General features: G+C 44.8%; 3 protein-coding genes across 3 annotated transcripts; 1 reads left to right on the top strand and 2 right to left on the bottom strand.

Moving 5' to 3' along the window:
• Positions 1-8,414: 8,414 nt before the first annotated feature.
• On the top strand, positions 8,415-10,553 carry AKIP1 (A-kinase interacting protein 1; the record flags this gene model as incomplete). The annotated part of the gene is made up of 5 exons (XM_079537747.1): positions 8,415-8,519; positions 8,623-8,700; positions 8,911-9,024; positions 9,304-9,354; positions 10,410-10,553. The coding sequence occupies 5 exons, from the start codon at positions 8,415-8,417 to the stop codon at positions 10,551-10,553; spliced, it is 492 nt and encodes a 163-aa protein (XP_079393873.1).
• A 2,468-nt stretch (positions 10,554-13,021) lies between these two features.
• On the bottom strand, positions 13,022-16,941 carry LOC306947741 (uncharacterized protein C11orf16; the record flags this gene model as incomplete). Its single annotated transcript, XM_079537133.1, is given in 8 exon segments — positions 13,022-13,102; positions 13,106-13,126; positions 13,130-13,168; positions 13,621-13,674; positions 13,676-14,280; positions 14,993-15,221; positions 15,962-16,121; positions 16,775-16,941. Coding segments are annotated over 8 exon segments (1,356 nt in total).
• Positions 16,942-20,081: 3,140 nt separating this feature from the next.
• ASCL3 (achaete-scute family bHLH transcription factor 3) lies at positions 20,082-20,636 on the bottom strand (the record flags this gene model as incomplete). The annotated part of the gene is made up of 1 exon (XM_079536868.1): positions 20,082-20,636. One exon carries the CDS (start codon positions 20,634-20,636, stop codon positions 20,082-20,084), a length of 555 nt encoding a protein of 184 aa, XP_079392994.1.
• Between the last annotated feature and the right edge of the window lie 3,062 nt (positions 20,637-23,698).

Genomic DNA, 23,698 nt, shown 5'->3' with positions numbered 1-23,698 from the left:
ATTTATCCTCTTTGTAGGTCCCAATGAACCTCAAACAAAAAGTCAAAATGCGATCCACAAAATCTAGATCACACAACCACACGCAGCCTAGATGCAGTGGCAGCACAACTAGAGAGGGAGGATTAAGGACTTGAAGGAAAAATAAGAAACACATTAAGAAAGTAAAAGAGAAAGAAAGAACAAATGCTTTCCTGGGAGTTGGCAGGCAAGCTTCCCTGAAGCACAAGGCTTTAAATGAAGCTGAAGTTGCATGCAAAGACATAACTTGTGGCCACAGGAGAAGCAGGACAGTCCAACGATGCAGAGCCCCCAGCTCACTGTGGCACTGGATAAGATAGCCCTGTCACCTGGCAATGATATCTCCCTTTGCTTCCCAGACCTGGGGATGTCTCCAGGGAGCAAGAGCAATTATTCTATGGGCTGCTTTGCTACTATGGCAGCAAAAGCCTCAAAGTGTCCTTCTTCCAAGTTGTTGTCAAACAATACCAGCTAAGGGCAGCTATGGCAGCCCAGGTGCAGTCACAGACTTCCTATTCACACAGTCCACGCGAGGTCTTAACTTCTACTTGTCCTGGGGATAGAGGAACAGAACTTGGAGCACCTCTCTCAGAGCAGAGCAACAAGAGAAGCTATCCAGACCTTGCAAATGAAGCAGAAAGATAGTTTCCAAAGAAGCAGGCCAGACTATTATTTACAACAAACAAACAGCAAGGAGCTACTAAGCAGGCAAAAAAACTCACAGCAGAGAAATGCTCTGTCTCAACAGAAGCAAAAGGCTGAAACAGCAGCATGCCTTGTACTTGTCCCAAGTATTAAATGAGTGGTTCCTTATATGCACAGCAACAAACAAAAGAACTCTCTGGTTTCATGCAACAGGGAACAGGCACCTGCACAGTTTTTGTGCACTCAACCATCACTCAGTGTCCCTTATTTCCTAAGCAACAGGGTAATGGCTCTCTTCAGCCACCCACACTAAGCCAGAGCAGCCATCTTGCTAGTGCCTTTCAATCTGGTGTAACTGGGAATTAAACATGAAACCAGAGATCAGAGCACAACATACTACAGAAGTATTCATGGAATTACTGCTTGCATGAACTATTTTTTTAAAACATCACAATTAAATAGTTCAGGATTTTTAGACTGGCAAAAGATACATCCATCCAATAGTAACAGAGGAACACACATTCAAACCTAATGGTGCATGAATTGTATCCACAAGTACTGAACACCGTTTAACAATTTTGTAAATTGTTATGTAATACTTGCAGTCAGCCTGTGGAGTATTTCAGACTGTTTTAGGCCTCTTTTCTTTCTGATCCCCTTCTTTCCTTCCCTGCTCTGAACTCACGTCTTTCCCAAGCCAGCCATTTCTTACACAGTCTTGGTCAAATGGGGGATTTTCTGCTCAAAGACTAAGGTTAACCATTTGGCAGGGATACAGCAGGCAGCAAAACACAAGCAGCGATGTGGAACTGCTCACAGCCTGCCACCACACAGGTGATTTTGGCAAGCTTTTACACTCTGCTGATCTGCCATACCTTCAAAACAGCATTCCCAGTTAATGCTCATTTAAACAACACTGGCTAAGGGGAGCTCGTGAGCCTTGAGAGGATTAAGAGGTGAGGCATACTGAAAACTCTGACCATTAAGATCTTGTAGCACAAATGAGAGAAGCCCTTTCCTACTCGCTGAGTCAATAATCTAATTGAGATTTTCATTAGCACACTGTGCCCACTCAGAGTGCAATATGACATCAGGCCGGATATGTTTCCCCTTCCAGTGACCTTGAGCGATAACAGTTTCCACCAGGACAAAGCATCAGCATCATTCAAACCTTTTGAATGCAAAAACTGTCTGTACTCCCTCCAAGTAGTAACAGTGCTGAAAGCAAGAATGTCAGGGGGCAGATCTATCTCCCAACTTGAAGGACATCTCAGAACAGCAATAAGAGTCCATGTCTGAATCATCTGCTCCTCGCTGAAGAAAGACTGTGAGATCTGCCAGGGGAGCTCTCCTAAAGCACTTTAGTCTCTGCACCAGTCCTTAGAGCAGGCCAAGCAGGGCCCTTGGCATCACGCTGGTCAGTTAGCATCTGTCCCCTGCAACTCAGACTGGATGTTGCATAAAGACAAATAATCCCCTTTTTTTTTCAGGGGGAGGAGTGGAATGTAAAGCATTAACTTAGTGTGATGACCCTGTCAAAACAATTAAATGAATAACAGTATTAGTACTTTATACAGTGAGTGTTTTTAATGACATGGGAGTTAGGAAATAACGTTAAATGTTTCAGCTCAAAGACCTGGTTTCCTGTGTTGGCACCAGCACTAACTCTAAATGTTCATACATCAAGCATTTCCACAGCTTCATTTTAAAGAGAAATTGGGAGACTGATACACTTAAGTCAAAGCTACATCCTGTTCTTATGTGTGTGAACACAGGGTGCATTTCTGACAAAAAAACCACTGTGCTTTCAGTGTCTTTAGGGACTTTTCCATTTGCACAAACTCCCTGAAATCTCAACTGCACTGCTACGGATGGCATACTTTCAACAGAAGGATATGGCTTCAAAAAAATGGAGAAAGGTAGTGTTAAAAATGAACATCTCCTCTTACCCTATTTTCCTCAACCCTAACAAATGCATCTTCAAGGTTAGAAGCTCACTGCAGAGTGTATAAAAAACACTGATCATATGATTTAGCATCCATTTACCTAAACAGTTCTAATGATCTGTGCACATGCTCCAGGAATAGGATTGCTCTAAAGATATTCACTGTGGATTAAACTAATGCAACCTCCTTCAAAACCAGGTTGGCTAAGGATATAAAGTTATGAACCTCAACTGATGAATAGGAACTCTTACAGTAACCCAGTGCAACTCAGTCACATCTATAGTCTCAGGCTTTCCACTACAAAGCTATCATTTCAAATTTCAAACCCAAGTTGAAAGGCATTCCCAAGCAATAGGATGAGCTGGCCATGAAGCATTGCCCATTTGATCCTTATCTCTCGGGTGTGTGGTAAGGTGGATCAAAAAGTTCAATTGCTAATGCAGAACAAAACTTAAAGGGTTGGTGATTATGAAATTTCTACTGAAGTGACAGCTGTTTATATTTATAGCCTATCACAGAATGGCCTGGGTTGGAAGGGACCTCGAGGATCATGAATCTCCAACCCCCTCCCATCACAGGCAGGGCCACCAAAACCTACATGAATGAAAAGAGGGCTTAGGTCTGGTTCTCCACAAGCAAACGTCCTCATTGTTCAAATCAGGCCTCTATCTCTTTTTGTGCCCACCTAAAAAGTAAGGACCAGGAAAATGGTAGCTATGGAGGGAAGAGGGTCTTCACTATGGCTCTACTCCATTGGGTCAGAGCTCTGGAGCAGCGCAACAGACAAGGATTTCCAAAGATTGTGCCATACCTTCTATGCTGGCACAACAGCTCTTCTGTGACATTTTGAACTTGATGAATCTCACCAGGAAAAAAAAAAAAGGGGGGGGGGGGAAAACAAAGAAGAAAAAAGAAAGCAAGGTGCAGGGAAAGATTCTGCAGTCAGATCGAGAGTGACAAACACTAATTCTCAGCTGAAGTATACACCTGAAAAATTCACGCAAAACTCTTCCTAAAAGGGGAAATTTCAGGTCTTGCAGGGTATGACTCCCTAAGGCCTGACAAAGCCACTTATAACCTCACCAAAGTTCAGTATGACCATGAGTGTTTACAAGTATAAAGACTAGGCCAAATCAAGAATGTAAATATTTGGATTCAGTTCCCCAAACTTGCCTCCATCTGCACTGCCAACTAAATCTCAACTGCAGACCAAAAAAATCTGAAAAGCAGCAGTTGTTCATAGACAGCAAAATGACACACATGGCATTCAACATTAAAGGAGGGGAAACAAACAAGCAAACAACTTGCAATCTGAATTGAACCCGTGTTAAACAAGAAATCGGTGAAGTCTGCACTGAAACCTGATTTGACTCAGCTATCATTTGGCACATTTTGAAAGTTGAACAGTGCAGATTTTGGTCCACTACCCTACCCTGGAAGAGACCACTTAACCCTGTCTAGGTTGCTCAAAACACACTATACATGACACAAAGGGTCTAGAACACATAGAAACTTTGACATAAACCACATTCTCTTAAACCATGAAAAGCAAGTGCTTCTGTTTTCCGGGCAGAGGAGCTCATCCAAAGTAATTTGTGTGGCAACCACAGTCCTATACTCAGAATTGACTGAGGATCCCAAATTGACTCAAGTTCTCAAGCATCCGTAATTTTCGTAACCCCAGCTCATTTAGCTGTAGGTGAAGATGGTAGCCAGAATCACAGAATCACAGAATCACAGAATTGTAGGGGTTGGAAGGGACCTCCAGAGATCATCGAGTCCAACCCCCCTGCCAAAGCAGGTTCCCTACAGCAGGTCGCACAGGTCGGCATCCAGGCAGGTCTTGAACATCTCCAGAGAAGGAGACTCCACCACCTCCCTGGGCAGCCTGTTCCAGTGCTCCGTCACCTCACTGTAAAGAAGTTCTTGCGCATGTTTGTACGGAACTTCCTATGCTGCAGTTTCCAGACGTTTCCCCTTGTCCTGTCTCCACTCACCACTGAAAACAGTCTGGCCTCGCCATTCTGCCTCCCACACCTTAGATATTTATAGACCTGGATCAGATCCCCTCTCAGTCTTCTCTTCTCAAGGCTGAACAGACCCAGTTCACTCAGCCTTTCCTCATAGGAGAGATGCTCCAGGCCCTTCACCATCTTCGTGGCCCTCCGCTGGACTCTTTCCAAGAGATCCTTGTCTTTTTTGTACTGGGGAGCCCAGAACTGGACACAGTACTCCAGATGAGGCCTCACCAGGGCAGAGTAGAGGGGGAGGATCACCTCCCTTGACCTGCTGGCCACGCTCTTTTTAATGCACCCCAGTAAGCCATTGGCCTTTTTGGCTACAAGGGCATACTGATGGCTCATGGCCAACCTGTCATCCACCAGGACACCCAGGTCCCTTTCCGCAGAGCTCCCCTCCAGCAGGTCATCCCCCAGGAATGCATTCAAGAGAGTTGTGACACATCCTGAGGGTTAATACACAGTACCCTCAGCTGCCAGTTCCCAGACCTCCTCAGAAAGCCTTTCAATCCCACACCTCCACCACAGACATCGGTTGAAAGAAGCAGAAAGCTAAGCATTTCCCCAAGACCAAGGAATCTTTTTATATGTGTACAAAGTAAGAATCCAAGCCTCCTCACTCCCACTACTGTAAACTAACAAGAAGTCCATCCTCCCTGTTTATCTAAGTGGGAAAAGCACAAATCTGGTTCTTCAGCTCTACTGAGCTGTGGGAAACTCGGTTTTGCTCAGCAGCTGAAAGCAGGCTCTTCAGCACACTTAGCAGTGACCTCTTCACAAGGGGCAAGTACCATTCCTTTAAATGCCCCTACACTAAAAATAGTTGTGCTTCCTAAACATGAATGTTTAACAGTTCCAGGCATTCTGAAATCCTGCATACCACTTCTTTTTTTCCTTTTTTTTTTCTTTTAAACTGGCAACATTTATTTAACCAGCAATTAAAAAAAGGAGGCCCAGCCACCCCAGTGATTCTTCCCAGAGGGTCTTAGATGTTTATGAAACACAATGAAAACAATAAACTGGATAAAATCGTGCTATTCCATCAAGTCCTTGGCAAGACTTCCCAACAGAGAATAAACTGGCATGGTACATTACAGTCAACAGATTACACAATGGTTTGCAGGGTCACAAATAATGAAGGGTCACATGCTCCTCTAAAGTGCTACAGTACAGTATATGTTAAAAGTCAGTTGATTACAGGGAAATCATGAGAGTCAGTTCTGAGCTCCTTGGAGCAAGTCCTGGAAGCAACAGCACAAAAATGCAGGCTAAGAAAGGTCAGGAGGTACTTCTTCACAGCACTAGGAAACACAGTGACTATGCTGAGCAAGCTGGCTTTGGAAGTTTAACATTCTAAACCAAACCAGGCAGAATTCCTGCATTTCTGCATACAAGAAACAAATGTGGAAGGTTGACAGCGTCTGGTCCCTAGCGAAGCCCAGCACCACTCACCCCACCACACACACCCAAGGAGCTCTGCTCACACTCCTCTGTTCTCCAAGAGGAACCAGTCCCATCTCAAGAGGAGAACTGCAGCTCCACTCACTCTTGAGAGTACACAGGCTGCAAGCAGTTTCAAAAGAAGCTTTTGATATTATACTCTTGGGTAATTTGCTAAAAGTAATCGTAATTGCTTCAATGTGTTGCTTTTCCTTTAAATAACTGGTGTTAAAGCAAAAAGGAAATGAATGGCCAAAGGTATGAATCTTATCTTCATCCTTCAGACTGGCAAAAGATTTGCATTATGCCACCTGTACAAACTGATAGTGAAAACGAATGTTGTATTTTGACATTTCTGAAACATACATGATTTTCTCAAATCTGGTCTTAAACATAAGACGCTTCTACTCCATTATGCTTTCACTATATGGATTTTTTCATCTACTGAGTATAAATCATGAATAAACAAAACATCGCTGATTCTTGAAGGCAAGTCAGTCTCACTTCAGTTCACCCTGCTCTGACTCTGCATTACCAGCAATGAGACTACAGCTAACACTTTTGTTCTTTGTTTGCCACAAGTTTTGATCATTCTAGGTGGCCCTTACTGGAACACTCTTTATCTGGCTGAAGTTAAAGACTGGTTACACGCAATGAACTGAAAGAAAATCTATTACCCAAAGTCAGCGCAACGCTAAAACAAGGGGGATAACAAACATTGCTATGGACCTATTCCACGCTATTACAGAATGCATCCGGCTTCATTTGGCTCACTGTTATGACTGAAAATACACTGCAGCGATAAAAATGAAGTAAACATAAGAGGCTCTCTCATATGCAGCCACTACTCTTTGATTGCAGTGACCCCTTGCTCTTCAGTAAAGCAAATGTTTGGTAGCAAGCCAAGAGAACTACATCTCATTTTCCCACCAAGTGAACTGCTGAAGCAGCTCCCTTAGCTCTTCAGCTGCATCTGCCTTGGGATCCTAAAGTCTTCCGATGGAGTCCAGGTGGCTCTGACTCTTTTCAACGAGCGTGCAAACATTACAGCCAGCCGGACGGCCGACGCGAGCCGACACTAGGGGAGAAGCATCGGGCTCCCCTTCTCTACTCACTCCCGAGCCCCAGATCCGGAGAGCTGCTTCGCCGGCCCTCGCCGTCAGCTCGATCCCACCACCGTGAGAGGACCCGGCCCCGGGGCACGACGGTGCCGAGCTCAGGCTGCTCCCGGAGCCCCCGCCGGTCCGCCGCGTATCCCGGCCCGCCCCGCAACGGGAGGCGGGCGGCCGTCGGCGCGCCGAGCCCGGCGCCGGGCGGCGGCTTCTCCCCCCGCCCCGCTCCCCTGCCCGCGGCTCCCTGGGACCCGTCCGAGCCGGCGGCGCGGCTCCCGGCTCTTACCGAGGCGCGCAGGGGAAAGCTCCCGACGCCCGCAATCCTCGCTCCGCAGCACGGGCTGTTGTAGCTTTTTTGGAAGAGCCGAGAAGAGGGAAAGAAGGGGAGGGGGCAGGGAGGAAGGGAAGGAGGAGGGAAGGGATTGAGATCGAGGGAGAGAGAAGTATGCGAAGGCAGGAAGTGGGGACGGCCACGGCCAGTGCGGGAGATTAATGGGAAGCAGCCGGCCGGCCGCCAACAAAGAACCCCGGCGCGGGGCTGCGGCAGCGAGCCGCGTCCAAAGCGGGTGGCAGCGGAGCGAAGCGGCGCTGAGGGGAGGCACGGCGGGCAGCGGGAGGAGGGGAGAGCCGGGAGCCCGCGGGACGGCCTCGCCTGAGGAGAGCGCCGGTTTTGTCTTTCAGACACTGACAGCGCTCGGGCTCTCTCCGGGAAGGACGGGGGAAGGAAAGCTCCTGCCGGGCCCGGCAGCCCACGTGCTTCCAACGCGCGCCCTGCACGGCGGGCTGCACGCACGCAGAGATGAGTGTGCACAGTGTCTGGGAGCAGCGCTTCAGCGCTAAGCACGTGCTCACTGTCCCCTTGGGCTGATCAGCCTTCCCGCACCCCGAGCCGCCGCACACAAACGAAGATAACTCGGCTGACCCGCCGCCCCCGCCACAACGGAGAAACCTGGTGCGAGCGCCCCGCGTTTCGCGAGCCACCATTCTATTTCAAGAGACTGAGCACGAGGGGAGCTCATCCGTCTCCTCGGGCGAAGGCGCGGTTCCGAGCACCATCTGCCCGCGCCGCCCGCCCGCCGGCTGCGGACGCGTTTATCTCAGCCGGGAGCTGCGTTTGAACCTCCCGCTCCGGCCTCTCCGCGGAGCGGGGCGGCGCGCCCCCTCGCGGCGTTAGGGCGGAACGATGGACTGCGGCGCATGCGCACACTGTGACGGCGCGCGGCGGCGGCGGCGGGATGGACGGGGCGCGCGCGGGGCGTACGGCGGGGCTGGCGCGCGCCGTGCTGGAGCGGGCGCGGCGGCGGCGGGAGCGGGAGCGGGAGCGCGCGGCCTCGGCCCCGGTCAGTGCTGCGGGTGGGGCGGGGCGGGGCGCGCAGCCACCCTAGTGACCGCGTTCTGTCGCGCGGCCGCACCGCGCTTCGTTAAGCGTGCCCTTAATGGCAGGAGGAAGACTCGGAGCGGCTTAGCGCTGCGTTCGCTTCCGTCATGAGTTTCATGGCCCAAGCCACGCGGGAATGCGAGGTAAAAGCCCTGCGGCTCAGCCGGCGGCACCGCGGTAACACCGAAGGCGAGCGAGACGGCGTTGGTATTGGGGAGCCGTTGCGCCCTCCGATCAGAGCGGTGCGGGGCGCTCCGTGTGCCGGCAGGTGGCAGCACCGCGCGGCAGGGCGGCAGCGGGAACCTGATTGTGATGCCTCTTAGGTAACGCTTTCTGTTCCCACCGTTGTCCAGAAGTACTACAGCCTTGTGCCGGCCTGCAGGTGCGGAGAGCACGAAGTGAGACACATCTGCAGGTACCACGGCCGGCAAGCGGGAGAGGAAGAGCTGCAGTCCGCCGAAGACAAGGTGAGGAGGGTTTGGTGTCCTCGGGAAGGTTGTTCCTTCCATCAGCGTGGGACAGCTGCGGTGTCAGTGGCACCGGTTTGCCATGCGTTTGTGTGTTTGACAGCAGAGGCAGGTGAAGACTTGGACTGGTTGGGCAGGGCCACTGCTGGCGGCAACAGCCAGCATGGTTTCAGTCCTGTCGCAGAGGGGAAACTGAAATGGACTCAGAGCATCCCCTCTCTGATGGCCTGAATTTACCTTTGTATGGTTATAATCAGAAAACTATCCTTTTCTTTCCAGAAAAGTGCAGCTTCTGCAGCATCCAGTCAAGCTAGAACTTGCCAGCAACGTGTAAGTCTACAGCATAATTTGTTTTCAAATGTACAACATTTCTTTATCAGTTTAGTCAGACGTGGAGATCTTGTGACAGCACAAATCAATGAATGGTGTGTTCACCATCCCACAGTATAGATGGTCAGTAGAACAGGCAGAGACTGACACAATTAATTATAGAATCACCAAGATTGGAAAAGACCTCCAAGATCATCCAGTCCAACCATCCACCTACTACCAATATTTCCCCACTGAACCATGTCCCTCAGTACAACATCTGAACATCTCTTGAGCATCTCCAGGGATGGTGACTCCACCACCTCCCTGGGCAGCACATTCCAGTGCCTGACCACTCTTTCTGAGAAGAAATTGTAAACCAGACCCCGGTCATCCAGTGCAGAACTAGTCAAGAGTCTCCCATATTTCGGGCTGATACAGACTTTCAAAACATTGTGAATGATCCGTGGACTGCTGTGATTTGCACCAGCAGCAATAATCCATCAGTCTTCTGCTCTTGCCTCATTTGTGTTTCTGCCACATTCCCTGTGCTGAACAAAGCACGCAGCAGCTGCTCGGCCAGTTATGCTTGGCCCTGACACAGTCCTGTCTGAAGACTGCTGTTCCTCCAGGAAAAGAAACCTTAATTGTTTTTTAAAGCCAAACACCTCACCAAATCAATTTCAGGAATTTCTAAGCCACAAAAGATGAGAACCACGGAAACTGTGCCATAGTATGAATTGATGAGATTAACTGGATGTATGGATGACTTCCTTTGTTATGTTCAAAACAGTTTAAGGTGGCAGCTTTCAGTTTTGCAGGTAGAGATTACAGTCTGTTAATTATTTCCATGGATTAAATCTTAAATACTTTGAACGTGACACTTGTGAATATAAACACTTTACAGTTCTGTCTCTATATTGCCCATATATTCTGAACAAAATACACAACATTTAGATAGCAGTTTAAATAACTTTTTTTTAAAATTCAAATTCCAACTTTATATTTCTGTGGGAAATTTAACATGACTAAATAGTAAAGAAATCTATTTATTCCCCCTTCTCTGTCCCCTAAAGACCAAGAAAGCTTCCAAAGACATCTACATCGAAGTCTCTCCTGGCATTTATTCTATCACAGCAACCTCTGAGGACATGGTGAAACAAACCCACGTGGTGGATGTCAGTGCTGGACAAAGCATTGATTTGACTTTTGTGCTATGACATTTATCATTTGCTGGCAATCATGGGAATAAAGTACTAGGATTTTTTAAAGCATATAATGAATTATGTGTAACTATTTCTTATTAGCATTTCAATACAATCCTCTTCTTTGGGAGTCCATTTTTATGGCCTGTATATTTATTTGCTAACTTAGTGCAATTGTGTGCAACCCACTTTGTACACTGATTTTATAAATATTTGTACATTGTGTCTCTTAATTCAAATCATGCGACTATGTAATTCCAGGTTCTTAAGCTTGAAACAATTAAAGATACAATCAGTGGAATAAATACATAGTTTGGTTTTTGTGATGCCTGCTTCTTTTGTATTACCCTCAGGCAGAAAGTCCATGTCATGTTCTTACCCACAGAGAATGAGATCCCAGTGGTGTGAATGCAGACACATACACCATCTCTGGCACTAGTTCTAGAGCAGCTGACCATCCGTCTCAAGTGTATTTCCCTTATCCACATTTTTATAATTCTGATAAAGAAACAAAATGCCATTTGGGGTGCATTTTTTAATGGTCAGCATGGATGATCTTTCCCGCTCTGCTCTGCCCTGGTGAGGCCACAGCTGGGCTCCCCAGTTCAAGAAAGACAGGGATCTCCTAGAGAGAGTCCAGCGCAGGGCCACAAAGATGATGAGGGGCCTGGAGCATCTCCTGTATGAGGAAAGGCTGAGAGACCCGGGGCTGTTCAGCCTGGAGGGGAGAAGACTGAAAGAGGATCTTACCAATGCTTATAAGCATCTGCAGCACAGGAATAAAGAGGGTGGGACCTGGCTCCCTTCAGTGGTGCCCAGCAATGGGCACAAACTGGCACACAGAAGTTTCATCTCAACACGAGGAAAAACTGCTTTACCGTGAGGGTGACAGAGCACTGGAACAGGCTGCCCAGAGGTTGTGGATTCTCCTTCTATGGAGATACTCTAAACTACTGACAAACTTCAAATCCTGTCTCTGCAGGCTCTAAACTAGGCTTAGAATCACCTAGCTACCTTCTTCAGTAGAACACAGTTAATATTAGTGACATGCTCTATATAGTCTGCAATCCTGTTGTAGCTGATGGCATTAAGGTTTCAGTTAATGTTGAGGAGAATATAAAATTCAGTGGCTTGAACACTGCACACAGAACTGTGTTAAGCCAAATATTCCTTATTCTCTGGTTTGCTTTAATCCTGAAAAAAATAATAATAATAAAAATTGGGGTTGTCAGGTTGTATAATTTCTCTGTTTCTTCTGGTTTCCCACAGAGAAATTGGTGAGCTGAATTCCTCTGGCTAGCACCAGAGGACAGTAGATAAATTGGAGGTTTATTAGATCCTTGCTTTGCATCTGCTCAGGCTTTCAGCACTAATACTAGTTTATCTGATCTCTTCAGAAATGTAAAGAGCTCACAGCCAAATAATTCAATTTAACAGCAGACTAACCATAGAGTAAAGAATGAGGATGCTGAAATGTTATCAGGTTGGAAATCATGTCTGTCATTAAAACGGTACAGTTATCCATAAAGCTCTCCTATGAAGCACCTACATCAGAACTTTATTTGCTTAATAAATGTAACATTGCTAATAATACAAGCAGTTTACCTGAAATTTCAGCTCTTGAACTTCATCAGCTGTAGAGTTACTGAATTCTGATGGATCACATCTCTCCCTGCTTTAGCATGAGCTCTGCTGTTCTTTCCCTCTCTGTTCTCCGCTGTTACGGTCTGTACTGCCAAGTTTGTCCTCTCCTAAGCAAGTTGTTTTATGTTTATTGTCCAACTCTGTTTTCTTTCTTGTATGTCTGTATCTTTGTTTTCATGATGCTACAGAACCTTCCTCCTGGAAGACAGGATAAAAATCCATTGGCAGTCCATGAATGCTCTGTGTTACCACATGTATCCACTGCTATGATTCATGCTGCTGGTTTTGAGCTAGAATGAGGCACCCCTGGTTTCTTTCTAGTTTTACCAAAAGGCAAAGCATGTCAGCAATGTATGGATATGACACTTGGCTAACACAGAGCACACCTGTCTAGAGTTGCATATTGGCATAAAAATTTTGTATAAGCTGTCTTTTCTTGGGTTTTATTTACACTGAAGGCCAGAGATGACTGGTCCCTATTTCTGCAGGACTTAATTGGGTCAATGTCAGTGGACAAGTGGCTAGTTTCTGAGTGTAGAGTCTCTACTGATTGCTCACACTGTTTACTGGCATAACCTTTTCCATTCCAACAAGGAGCTTCAGGCCCTCCTCACTTTTATTTTAGTTAATAATTTTTTTTAAAATTAATGGAAAAGTCCCCTCCATATCATAAAATTGGTGGAAGGCCACAGCAGGCAATTACTATAGAAATGCCAATTTCTGAACTAATAACATGAATACTTGTTCCATTCAAACAGACCGGATCATGTCAGTAAATACAGCATTAATACAAATTACCCCTGATGACAGCTTGAAATCCTGGTATTTCACTATTTCATTCATTGTGAATTGCCTTCTGGGAGGCTGCTCAGTAGTTTCCAACACTGCACTCTGCTCAGGTGGTGCAACATGGGACATGCCTACAACAGAGATGGCTTTGGATTCTAACTTGCCCTTTGCACATATGCTGCTGTGTCTGCCAGTTCCTTGGGGGAAAAAATTGTATCTTAGCCTTAAGCATAGGGAAATCAGAATTGAAACAGATATGTTCACTTAAGAGAGAAAAATGTACTTTAAACACTTTAAGGAATTCTTTTGGGTGATTGATTCTGCATAGACTAGCTATGAAGGTTAATAAAGATGCTGGCATCATTAAATGCATAGAAAATTATGAGTAAGAAACTCAGCAAGGGGCACCTGCCTCCACATGAGATTCTAATAGTTTTCCACTGGATGAGTTGCCGGAAGAAGAGTTAGCATGCAAGACGAGGGGGCAGAAATGCTGGGGAGGAGGAAATAAAGCATTGGCAGCTGACAGGCAAATGTATGGTATTTATACCAACTACAGGTTAAGTGAGAGCCCATATGAAGGGGGGCACAGAACATGCTGGCTATTTCCCTCTGGCTGCTCCTTCCTTTTTAGGGTGTTTGAAGGTACCTGAATTACTGGCATGAGACTTGTAGTGGTTCCTTTTCCAGTATTTCCACTTGGGTCCTGCAGATTCCTCCAGCCTGGGCTTCTCAGGATGACTGGGGTCTGTTTTAACAGTACCGTCCACTACAGCACTCTGAGTGGGGAACACCTCTAGATCACCTACTGAGTCAGAAGGGGAACGTGCTGCCAAAACTGCTAACTCCTCTTGTTTTGGACCTTCCACTTCTAGAATGTGTGGAGAGGATTTGCTGCTGGGCTCTGCCTCTTCAGCTTCTCTCTGAAAGACCTGAGATTTGGGTGGAAGAGGCCGCCAAACATCAAAGCGGCCATGGCAGCAGCAGAAGCAGTGGACACAGGCTGATGAACAGCACATACCACCACAACAACAGTGGAGAAGTGGCCAGCAGGGTGAGCAGAGCAAGCGGTGCTTAGCGTTGCTACATGCAATACAAACAGGAACCCAGGTGGTTTTAGGACTGCAGGAAAAAATGCACAAGTTAGTGTCAGGACTTTCTCTGCTCTTTAACCTGCTGGAGAAAGGCATGTGGATCATCTCCACAATCCTCCCACAAAGGCTAGGCGGGATCCACAGTGCTACACCTCGTGGCAGGTTCACTTTCTTGTCATTCCAGAACTGAACCATAATTTCTTCATCTTCTGAGGCTGTTGGGAGAAAAGGCATGCAGCTGTGAGTAGCCGTTCTGCCTAGGGAGCACATACAGCTCAGGCTCTGCAGCTTGGGACACGCTTTCTAGTCCTGCCAGATGCAGCATCAGTGATCACCTCTCACTGTGACACCTGGCAGCATCTTTCTTCCCAGTTTTTCATCAGGTGAACAAGTCAATGTTGGCTGAGTTTTGTTGTTCCTGCCAAAGGTAGCAGTAACACTCTGGGAGCACGCTACCCATATTTGAGCAGTCAGCAGAGCCTGTCAGACACAGGAAAACGAATAAGCTGCTGAAACATCATGCTTGGGTGATAAGGTCACCCCCAGGATGCATCCTTCAGTAAAAGCATGAGCACTCTAGCACAGATGGATGCTTCCTGAGAGCTGCCACATCTGGATCTACCAGGAAAAGGCCATTGTCCTTCACGCAACAGACACAGCCCCACCTGAGCATACAGGAAACTGCAGATCCGTGGATATGGAAGGTGACGTTTCTGTGGGTCACAGCTTCCTTAGGGTCAGACAGGCAAGGTTACAACCTGATATCCATCTAAGGTCATATCATCCACATCAGCTCCTGGAAGCCTTAAGTAATGCTGCAGTGAGTTCACTGACAGCTCTCTGGCAATAGCACAACAGAGTTCATCCCAAGAGTCTCACTTGTGTTCCCAAGCAAGGCAAGCAAGACAAGGGCAGCATCCTTCTTACCTCGTAAGGGGTCCCTTGTCTCAATGCCCGTGAGGACTGTTCCAGGGCCATACCTCACCAAATCTGGTTCCCAAGGTGCCAATACTTTGTCTCCCGGCAGCAAGGAATGCTTCATGCCATTGGCATACTCCAGGATGTCATCCTTTGCTGTTTTTTGCACACGTACCGAATGCCTTCCATGCAACTGAAGTGGTCTGGTAAACTCTACCAGGAACATTCCCCTTTCATTCTGTTACCAAGAGAAAAACAGTACCTCTGAAAAACACATAGTTATGCATCAAGTCACATAATCACTAGGTACAGTCCCAATGGATTTTACAAGGCACACTGCATGCACCAGGCACACTAAAGCTGTTCTTTAGGCACGCCCAAGTCCTTCCTCATTATACAACATGAACTCACTGCTGGGGAGCTGCTGGAATTTTTTATTTTCTTGTAAGCTAAGGCCTGTCAAGAGGCTTTCAATCAACACTGAAACAAGACACTTCCCTGTTCTTGAGAAAGAATAGACTCTTTTTCCCCCTTAAGTTTGAAGTGCTAACAAACTGACGAATTAAAGCTTTCACTAACATTTCTGAAGACACTGTGCCATTGGTCTGCAGCTGACTCATGCTGGCAGTGTGTACATAACACACCACCAAACACTTTTCCTGCGCTGGTGGCTATGTGTCTATACACAACAGTGGCCAGCACACTGTTCACAACAGCTCTGATGCCATCCAGGCCTGGCACGATGCCGAGCACCAGCAGAGATGAGGCCCTGCTGTGCACACAGAACTCAGGCAGTGCACAAGGACTGCTGCAGACTGCATCCACCACATTCAGTCTTTGCCACAGGCAGAGGGGTGTCCTCCAGCCATGCTGACTTCACCCACCTCACCTGAGTTCATTGGATGGCCCACCTGCAGGTGAACAGATCTGACTGACAGTGTACACCCGCATGACTACAGCACAGAGACTCTTGCTCACCTCCACCTCCTCTTTTACTGTACCACGGTAATAAAATCCATCATGCTCCCCTCTCACCAGAACAGGGACATTTTTGGCTAAGATGGCTGATCTCTGTGACATGCTCAGCCTCTGCCACGCTGGGCCAAGGGAGGGGAAGCAACGCCCAATCCACTGGCACCTTGAATAACAGAAAATTGGTCAGTGGTGAGAGAAATCAGTTTCTGTAGGTCAGGCAAAAGTATATATGTATCCTCTAAGATGTAAGAACAAGGTTACTGCACCTCATTTTGTAGAACTCCCACTTTTTACCCAGTTCTCTTTGGTTTGGGATTAAGAGGAAGAAAGCTAAGAATGTGCTGGAGACCTTGGCCAGGATCACTTGCATTAACACCTTTTCTGACTACATGGCAAGTTAACACGACCCTTAAGATCAGGCAAGAGAAAAAGATGCTCCAGCATAAAGCACAGCTTAGAGGTACTCAAGCACTGTAGCTGACAGTATAAGCTCAAAACAGGGAAATAATACCCTGTCACATAGAATTAGAACCATTTCACAGATCACTGCTCATGCAAAATGCTTTTATTTATCCAAGTAACATTAAGGACTTCTTTTTTTGATAGCAAGTTTACCCCAGGCTTTGCTTTCCGTAATCTCCAGGGTAGCAAATCATTTTAGTTAATGCAATCCAAGAACTGCCAGCACGAGGGTGAGGAAAGCACAAATGATATTCAAGCTGCTAATGTATTAACCTGACACATCCCAGACTTTTTTATCCTATTAGATATCACGCAAAAGAACAAACCACAGATCCAACAAGAACTTAATTTTACCGCAGGGGAGCACGGGTCTTGGTGTTCCAGGCAGGATGCATGGCAAAGGAGCTCCTGCAGCAGGGGTGGATAGCAGGGATGGCACTGGAGCACAGGAACTTGTCCAGAGCTGGCATCATGCTGCAGCACCTGTGGTCCATGGACAGGAATCTTTCCAAATGAGCCATTCTTGCAAAGGCAGCTTCCTGCAAGACTAAAACACAAGCTATCAGTAGTTGAAAAGAGACAACATGCTGGCATTTTTCAAGCCAAGCAAATGTTTTCCAGATTACCCTCAAGATCTCAGTAACTTTTACTAATTGCTCTCATGAAATAAAGACTGAATTCAAAGTATCCAGTCTGGTGTTCTGTCATGTGAACCCATATCACTGACTTCAGTGACTTCCAGTCTTTCAAATTTGTGGTTGGCAACCCTAGCCACAGCAAATGAGTTGGAAATGGATGATCTTTGAGGTCCCTTCCAATCCAAACCAGCCAGTGAGTCTATAAGTCTATATCTAGTAAAGGGACATAAACATCCAGGGAAACACTCTTGCTGTGGAAATCCTAAGGAAAGCAATGTTCTTAACTAGCTGCAGCTTTTGTTCCCCTCTGTAACACACAGCTCTTCTCTCACACCTACAATCTCCTTTAGAGCTTCCTTATACACAGAGCCAGCTCAACCCTCCCCGCTCTACAAGCTAAAACAGAAACTGCAGCTGAAGTTCATAGTTGAGCAGACAGCTTCTGACTGTAGTGCTAGAACAGAATTGCCTATGATATATTAAGAGGAAATATTTTGATCTCCCACTGCTCTGTCGTGTTTTGCAACAGTAGGACTATGGCTTGCCACCAGAAGAATGAGATGCTGGGATTTGATGAGCACTAACTACTCAGAGGTTGTCACATTAGGATTCATGAGGTGATGCTCTCTGATAATCTTACATAAATATATTTTGTTTAGAAATATTCAGCATGCTGAGGGTAAAATTTGTGATAGAGTGAGCAATATATCAACCAAATGCCTAATTTACCTTTATTTCATCTCATAAAAGATACAATTAGTGATTCTATCATCTACAAACGGTATGTAATTTCAAACACAACAAAGGCAAGTAAATAACTGCTGAAAAACGTGTCTTATAAAGAGCAAACCAACACATCAAACTCATACTTACTACACAAGCTCCCCTATTACAAACTGAAACAAGCTGGAATCCATAATGTTTTCTAAAGGAATGCAAATTCCAGTACGTGTTAAAGCCCGCTGTAAAGCTGCTCAGAGCTGTCCTGCCAAGAGCCAAGTATTGCACAGATGTACAAAGCAGGGCTCTGACAAAGGCAACTATGGAGCACTATGAGATTTCCTGAACAGTTCCACACATTTGGACCCAGAAGCATTTCAAACTTACCAGCTACTGATAACACTAAATCTTGACCGTTTGCATTTAGCCTTGAGATAGAAACCTTGTCCTTTTACCCTGCTGGATGCAGGAAGCATTTGTTGCCAGCACTTTCTAGTTGCTAAGGAGGTCAGCAACATGGCTACCACTAGGAATTGACGTGCTGACCTGACCCCGCTGCAGAGACGACCCTTTGCCTGCCATGTACCAGCCCAATTGCTACTAAATGCAGCTCTGGTGATCCAGCTATCGCACTGGGAGACCATGGGGGCAAAGTAAGGATTACAAAAGGGCAAAGCATCCTCCAGCCCTTGGCATAGTAACATAAGGTAAAAGAAATGTATCATCATTCAAAGCTGCAGTTCAGATTTACGATCATAAAGCACCACCACAAATATATTGGTTCAAACAAGGAGAGCCAAAGCTGGGAGGAACTGAGATCGAATCCCTTTGCAAACTTCTCTTTTCCATAATAAAGGGGAAGAATTTCTGAATTCTCCCCCTTTCCTCCAAAGCATGTACAAAACCAAAATCATAGAATGGCCTGGGTTGAAAAGGACCACAACCACCATCGAGTTTCAACCCCCCTGCTATGTGCAGGGTCACAAATCAGCAGACCAGGCTGCCCAGAGCCACATCCAGCCTGGCCTTGAATGCCTCCAGGGATGGGGCACCCACAGCCTCCTCGGGCAACCTGCTCCAAAATGTCAGAGAATCACATAGAAATCTTCCTGCTAATCTCTACTGCGCTCCCTATTCTTCATTTCCTTCTTCACAAATGTACACACCTCGATATGTGATATGTCTGTGTAGTGCAGGCAGGGAAATACTTAATTGCATTTAGTAGGCATTTTTCAATTCACTACTATTAAAACATGAGAACAGAGGGATGGATGACTGTAATTAAGGACTGCCAGCTCTTACAAAGTCTGGAATTGTTTTCTCTACATTTTGCTGTAACCAGAGACGAACTGCTCTCATGTTGCCAGCCGAATTGCTGTTAAATGCCAACCCTGACACGCAGCAAACGTTAAGAACATTTTGCTAATCACAAGATAAAACTCTCTTCACCATCTTGGCATAAATCTGTTCTACACTGATTAGCTGAAATCATCGGATAACACAGAGAAACAGACTAAGGGGAAGAGGATCCCAGAAGAATTTCTTTCACAGGACACAATTCTTCCCAGGCCAGAATCTTGCCAACCCTCTTTGTATTGTGCAACCAGCCCTAATTTTTAAGTGCACAGAGAGATGGAAACGAATTTCCATAGAATTTGGATAGAAATTAGGCAGAATCAACAGTTTTAAAAGAATCAACATTTTTACTCATAGGAATAAAACTGCATTTGCAAGATGTCATGCTCTTCCTACGCCCAGTGACAGTGTTTCAGAGAACTGCTCCCCTTTTCCTTCCACTTTTAAACTAACTTATCCATTTTGTTGTCTTTGAATAACATTCCTGGGAACCTTTATAAAGACTTCCTCGCTTTCTAAGAGAAAAACTGGCAATAAGAACAAAAAAACTTCCGTGAAAGGGCATATGAGAGCAAACCAGTCACAGTACAGAACAATAAAGGAATTTTAGCCTCACCATTGGAAAGACTTTATTTTATTTCAAAGCACAAAGAATGTGATGGCACATGCAATTAATTCACGCTTATAGGTATTGTATTTTTTGTTCAGTTACTATTTTAGATGTGCTTTCCAATTTCCATGAATTATCTGATGCCACTCAGATGTGATTTTCCAGTCACGCTTCTGTAAGCACAGTTACTACCTGCAAAACTAAAATGCTTTTCTGTGGGCTGGTATCGATACGTACTATGGTCTCCTAGATGTTTCAGGAAGGTGCACATCATAAACAACATAGCAGTGGCTACCAGGCTCCCATCCAGGATATCTTTCCCTTGATTTGGAACAGTTTAGATAGCCTTCAAAAATTGGCTTTGTTTGTTAATTGCTTTAGGTGCTTGGCTTGGCTCCATGACATTTTTGTCTGTTGCCAAGGAATCACTGTACAGAACAGACTGTAGGTACCTGATGTATTTTATTGCTGCACGGAGAGTCTCTACTTTGCTGAGCCGTTTCTCTAAGTATTCCTTAGGTAGGTGATGTCTCAATTTAGCATAGCCTTCATTGACACATTTAACTCTCTGCCTTTCCCTCTCATTTCTCTTCCTGATGAAAGCCGGCCCATAGGAGTACTCACTCCTGTTGTAATTGCAGTGGGATATTTGGTAGGAAAAGCCACAGGGCTCAGTGTAGAAGTTCTCTGTGATGAAATGCTCAGACATGAAAGGAAGGAATGACAGATCTTCAGAGCAAGCGACCTGGTTTGGTGTTTCGGGGTACATGTGAAACATGACCAGTGGGTCTGCACAGAAAGGCCGGGGCAGCTGTATGCACTGAGTGTCAGCAGTGATGGACAACTTATCCATGAGATTACAGTAGCTTTTCCCATCCATCAGGTTCTGCATTTAACCTGGAAACGCATAATTACAAAACACTTTAAACAACTCATACTGGACAGGACAAAATACTCACCTGCGCTTACTAACTGGCATTTGCCAGGTGAGACTTCTAATGTATTTGCAACATTTCAGAACAACAGATGGCAGAAAACACCCTCTTTGGAAAAAAAAAAAAAAAACCAAGAGGATGTAAATTGGCTACAGTGATTTTAAAAAATGCACAACAGATCTGAAGAAAACTATTAACACTTTCTAAAGGAAAGAGCAAACATTCTCCTTTCATTTCCGCTTTAGAAATGAGAAAGATCTACCTTTACGAGCCCCACAGAAATCTAGCTTGCTCCAAACTTTCATCTTTACACAAAGCATAAAGCAGGCCAACACTGAAAGTGCTCTCTCCAGCCCACTGACAATTCCAGTGACAGACTCTACTTGTACCAAAAAATCTTCAATGACAAATTACTTCTCTATTCATTTGATATCTCATTCACTGTACTGTTTTGACTCAATGCAAAACTTGTGCAGGGATCCCAGAAGGGATGTCAAATTTATGTCTGCAAAGTATTCAATTTATTCTTCATCTAAGTTTTAGGAAAGGCCTATAGGATGAATTAGGGCTAAACCCGACATCATCTTGGGTCCTGTTGTTTAATACACAGATGAGTGGAGAAACACAGAGATGAAATACTAAATTTCAATTTTAAATTATTTTACATAATAGCTACTTAAAAATGTATCTAAAGCATATTGTTATTTTTTAAAGAATTAAGATCCATCCTTACCAATTGCAAGCAGTACTTCCCAACAAAATCTATCCAAAAATGCTCCTTTAACGTCTTCCTCATCTATACTTGGCTTTCTAAAATACTTAGATTATACCCTCTACAAAAGAAAAAGCACACAACACAAACTAGGTTACCAGAAACATCTAGACTGCACTACTCACAACAACCTTGAAAAGTTTCAAATATACAGAGCACAGTTCCATAGCAAACTGGATTATCTTAATCCCTCACAAGGATAGAGATATTTTAATGTTTTCTAATCTTTTCACACCTGCCACTTTCAACAGTAAGAGAATTTTCACTCAATAACCCAATCTAACAACATATTCCATCAACATACATCTGTATTCAGTGCTGTTTGTTATTTTCTTATCAAAATGGATCTCAGTACAGAAATCTTGGGAGTTCAGAGTTCCTTTATAGCATGCTGTTAGATAAGAGAGACAGTCACATGCATCTTAAATGGATCTTTGTATAGGCACACTGACGGCATGCAGACACATTCATTTTGAATTAATAGAGATACTGAAAGATTAGAAATGAATATACACATTCATAAAACAAAAGCAGTAGATAATCATCTTTCTCTTTTTTTAACACAAGTTGTGTTATTCTAAAAATATTTTCAAGATGTCACAGTAGAAAATTGTCAGAACGAAATAAAATCACTGAATAGCAAAAAGTGAATAGTAAAGTATCTACATACAGCAAGAAACCACAAAACACAGCCCCCTGTGATACTTGCAGTGTTTGTTTTGCACCGACACTTCTGCTGTATGACAGCATTCCATACAACAGTTGTCTGTTGCCTTACTGTCTGCACTGAGCACATGTTAGAATCCTCTTCCCATCAGAGCAGAGACTCACCAATCTTCAGAGCAAAGTGAAATCCAAGGAAACAAGACGCGCTAATTTTAAGACTGCTGAGTAATACCTGAAAATATCTAAACAATATTGAAGAAAAAGTTAATGTTCCAGTTTCCTTGCATCTTATGTGATGTAGTAATTGATCGTATTAAACACAACAAATTAAAAAGCTACAGAAGCATTGTTACTGACTGGCTGATAGAAGTGGTTTAGAGAAACATGGATATTCAGTGCAGACCTGTAGCTAGATACAGCAATACACAGTTCTCTTACCTGAATGCACTTTGTTCCACTGAGTCAATGACTCCTGCAATTTATAGCCAATTGACAACATGCAAAGTAGCTTACAGTTAGATCTGCTCATTTCTGGTTTGCCTTTTCCACCCACACCACAGCTATGATGGCAACAAGACTTGGCATTAAGGACTAGAAATTTTAAAACCGTATTAAACACAACTGGATCACCTGAAAAAGTATATCAGGAACATACTTTGCTTATGCCCTGTTACAGTTTACTAAAGCAGTATTTTCCTTTACTGGAGCTTCATACACTAACATCTATTTAATTATCAGCTAGAACTTAGTTAAAATGAACACACATTTGAATAAGAGCATGGATGAAATTAATATTACATTTTATGGTCATCTCACAAGATCTGCTTTGTTTCAAGTTCTTTTAAGTTCTATTCCACTTTGCTGTCTCAAAGCCTCAACACTAAACTCAAATATCAGCCCTAATTCCCTTCCCCCCAACCTCCTCCCATCTGGAGAAAAGTTCTGCATCTTCCTTCTACTCCAGCTTCAGACCTGATCAGAAATGCAGCCAAGATGTAGAGCACCTATTAGAACTGATAGGTAGGCACAAATGCAACAAACAAGTTATTTTTCCTTAGGGCATCCTATATACATCGCTGTCATAACCGATCATTGACTCATCAGGGTTAGATGCCAAACACAACTGTGTTTTTGTTTGTTTGCTTTTATCCCGTGAATACACCCTGTGCTGTTCTGAACTTAGAGGGAGAACCCTACGTCTCCACTAATTAGGTGCCTGTTATAATTACACCCAGATTAATTGTGGTTTCGGAAGCCTACAGGACTGACAAGACAATGAAGACCTGCATCTGCCAAAAACATGTAGTCACTGCAAATGTTATGGGACAACTTATGTTTCCACTCAAGGTACTGAAGAGATAAGTATACAGGTACAGTTATTTTCCACACTATTTTGCTCCCACTCTGGCAATTATGAAAGCCAAAACTGTACCTGCCAATATATAATACTGTTCCACGGTACCATTTCCTTCAGCACTGGAAATGAAAATCATTCCAACATGATAATATAACTAAACATGCCTAGACAAATTTCAGGGATTAAAACCTTCCTTCAATCAGCAATTTGGTGTGCCATTCTTT

This window comes from Tetrao urogallus (assembly GCF_951394365.1).
Source record: "Tetrao urogallus genome assembly, chromosome: 6".
NCBI lineage: Eukaryota > Metazoa > Chordata > Aves > Galliformes > Phasianidae > Tetrao > Tetrao urogallus.
Note: the sequence above shows the minus strand (reverse complement) of the source record. Positions and strands in the feature narration are given on the sequence as shown.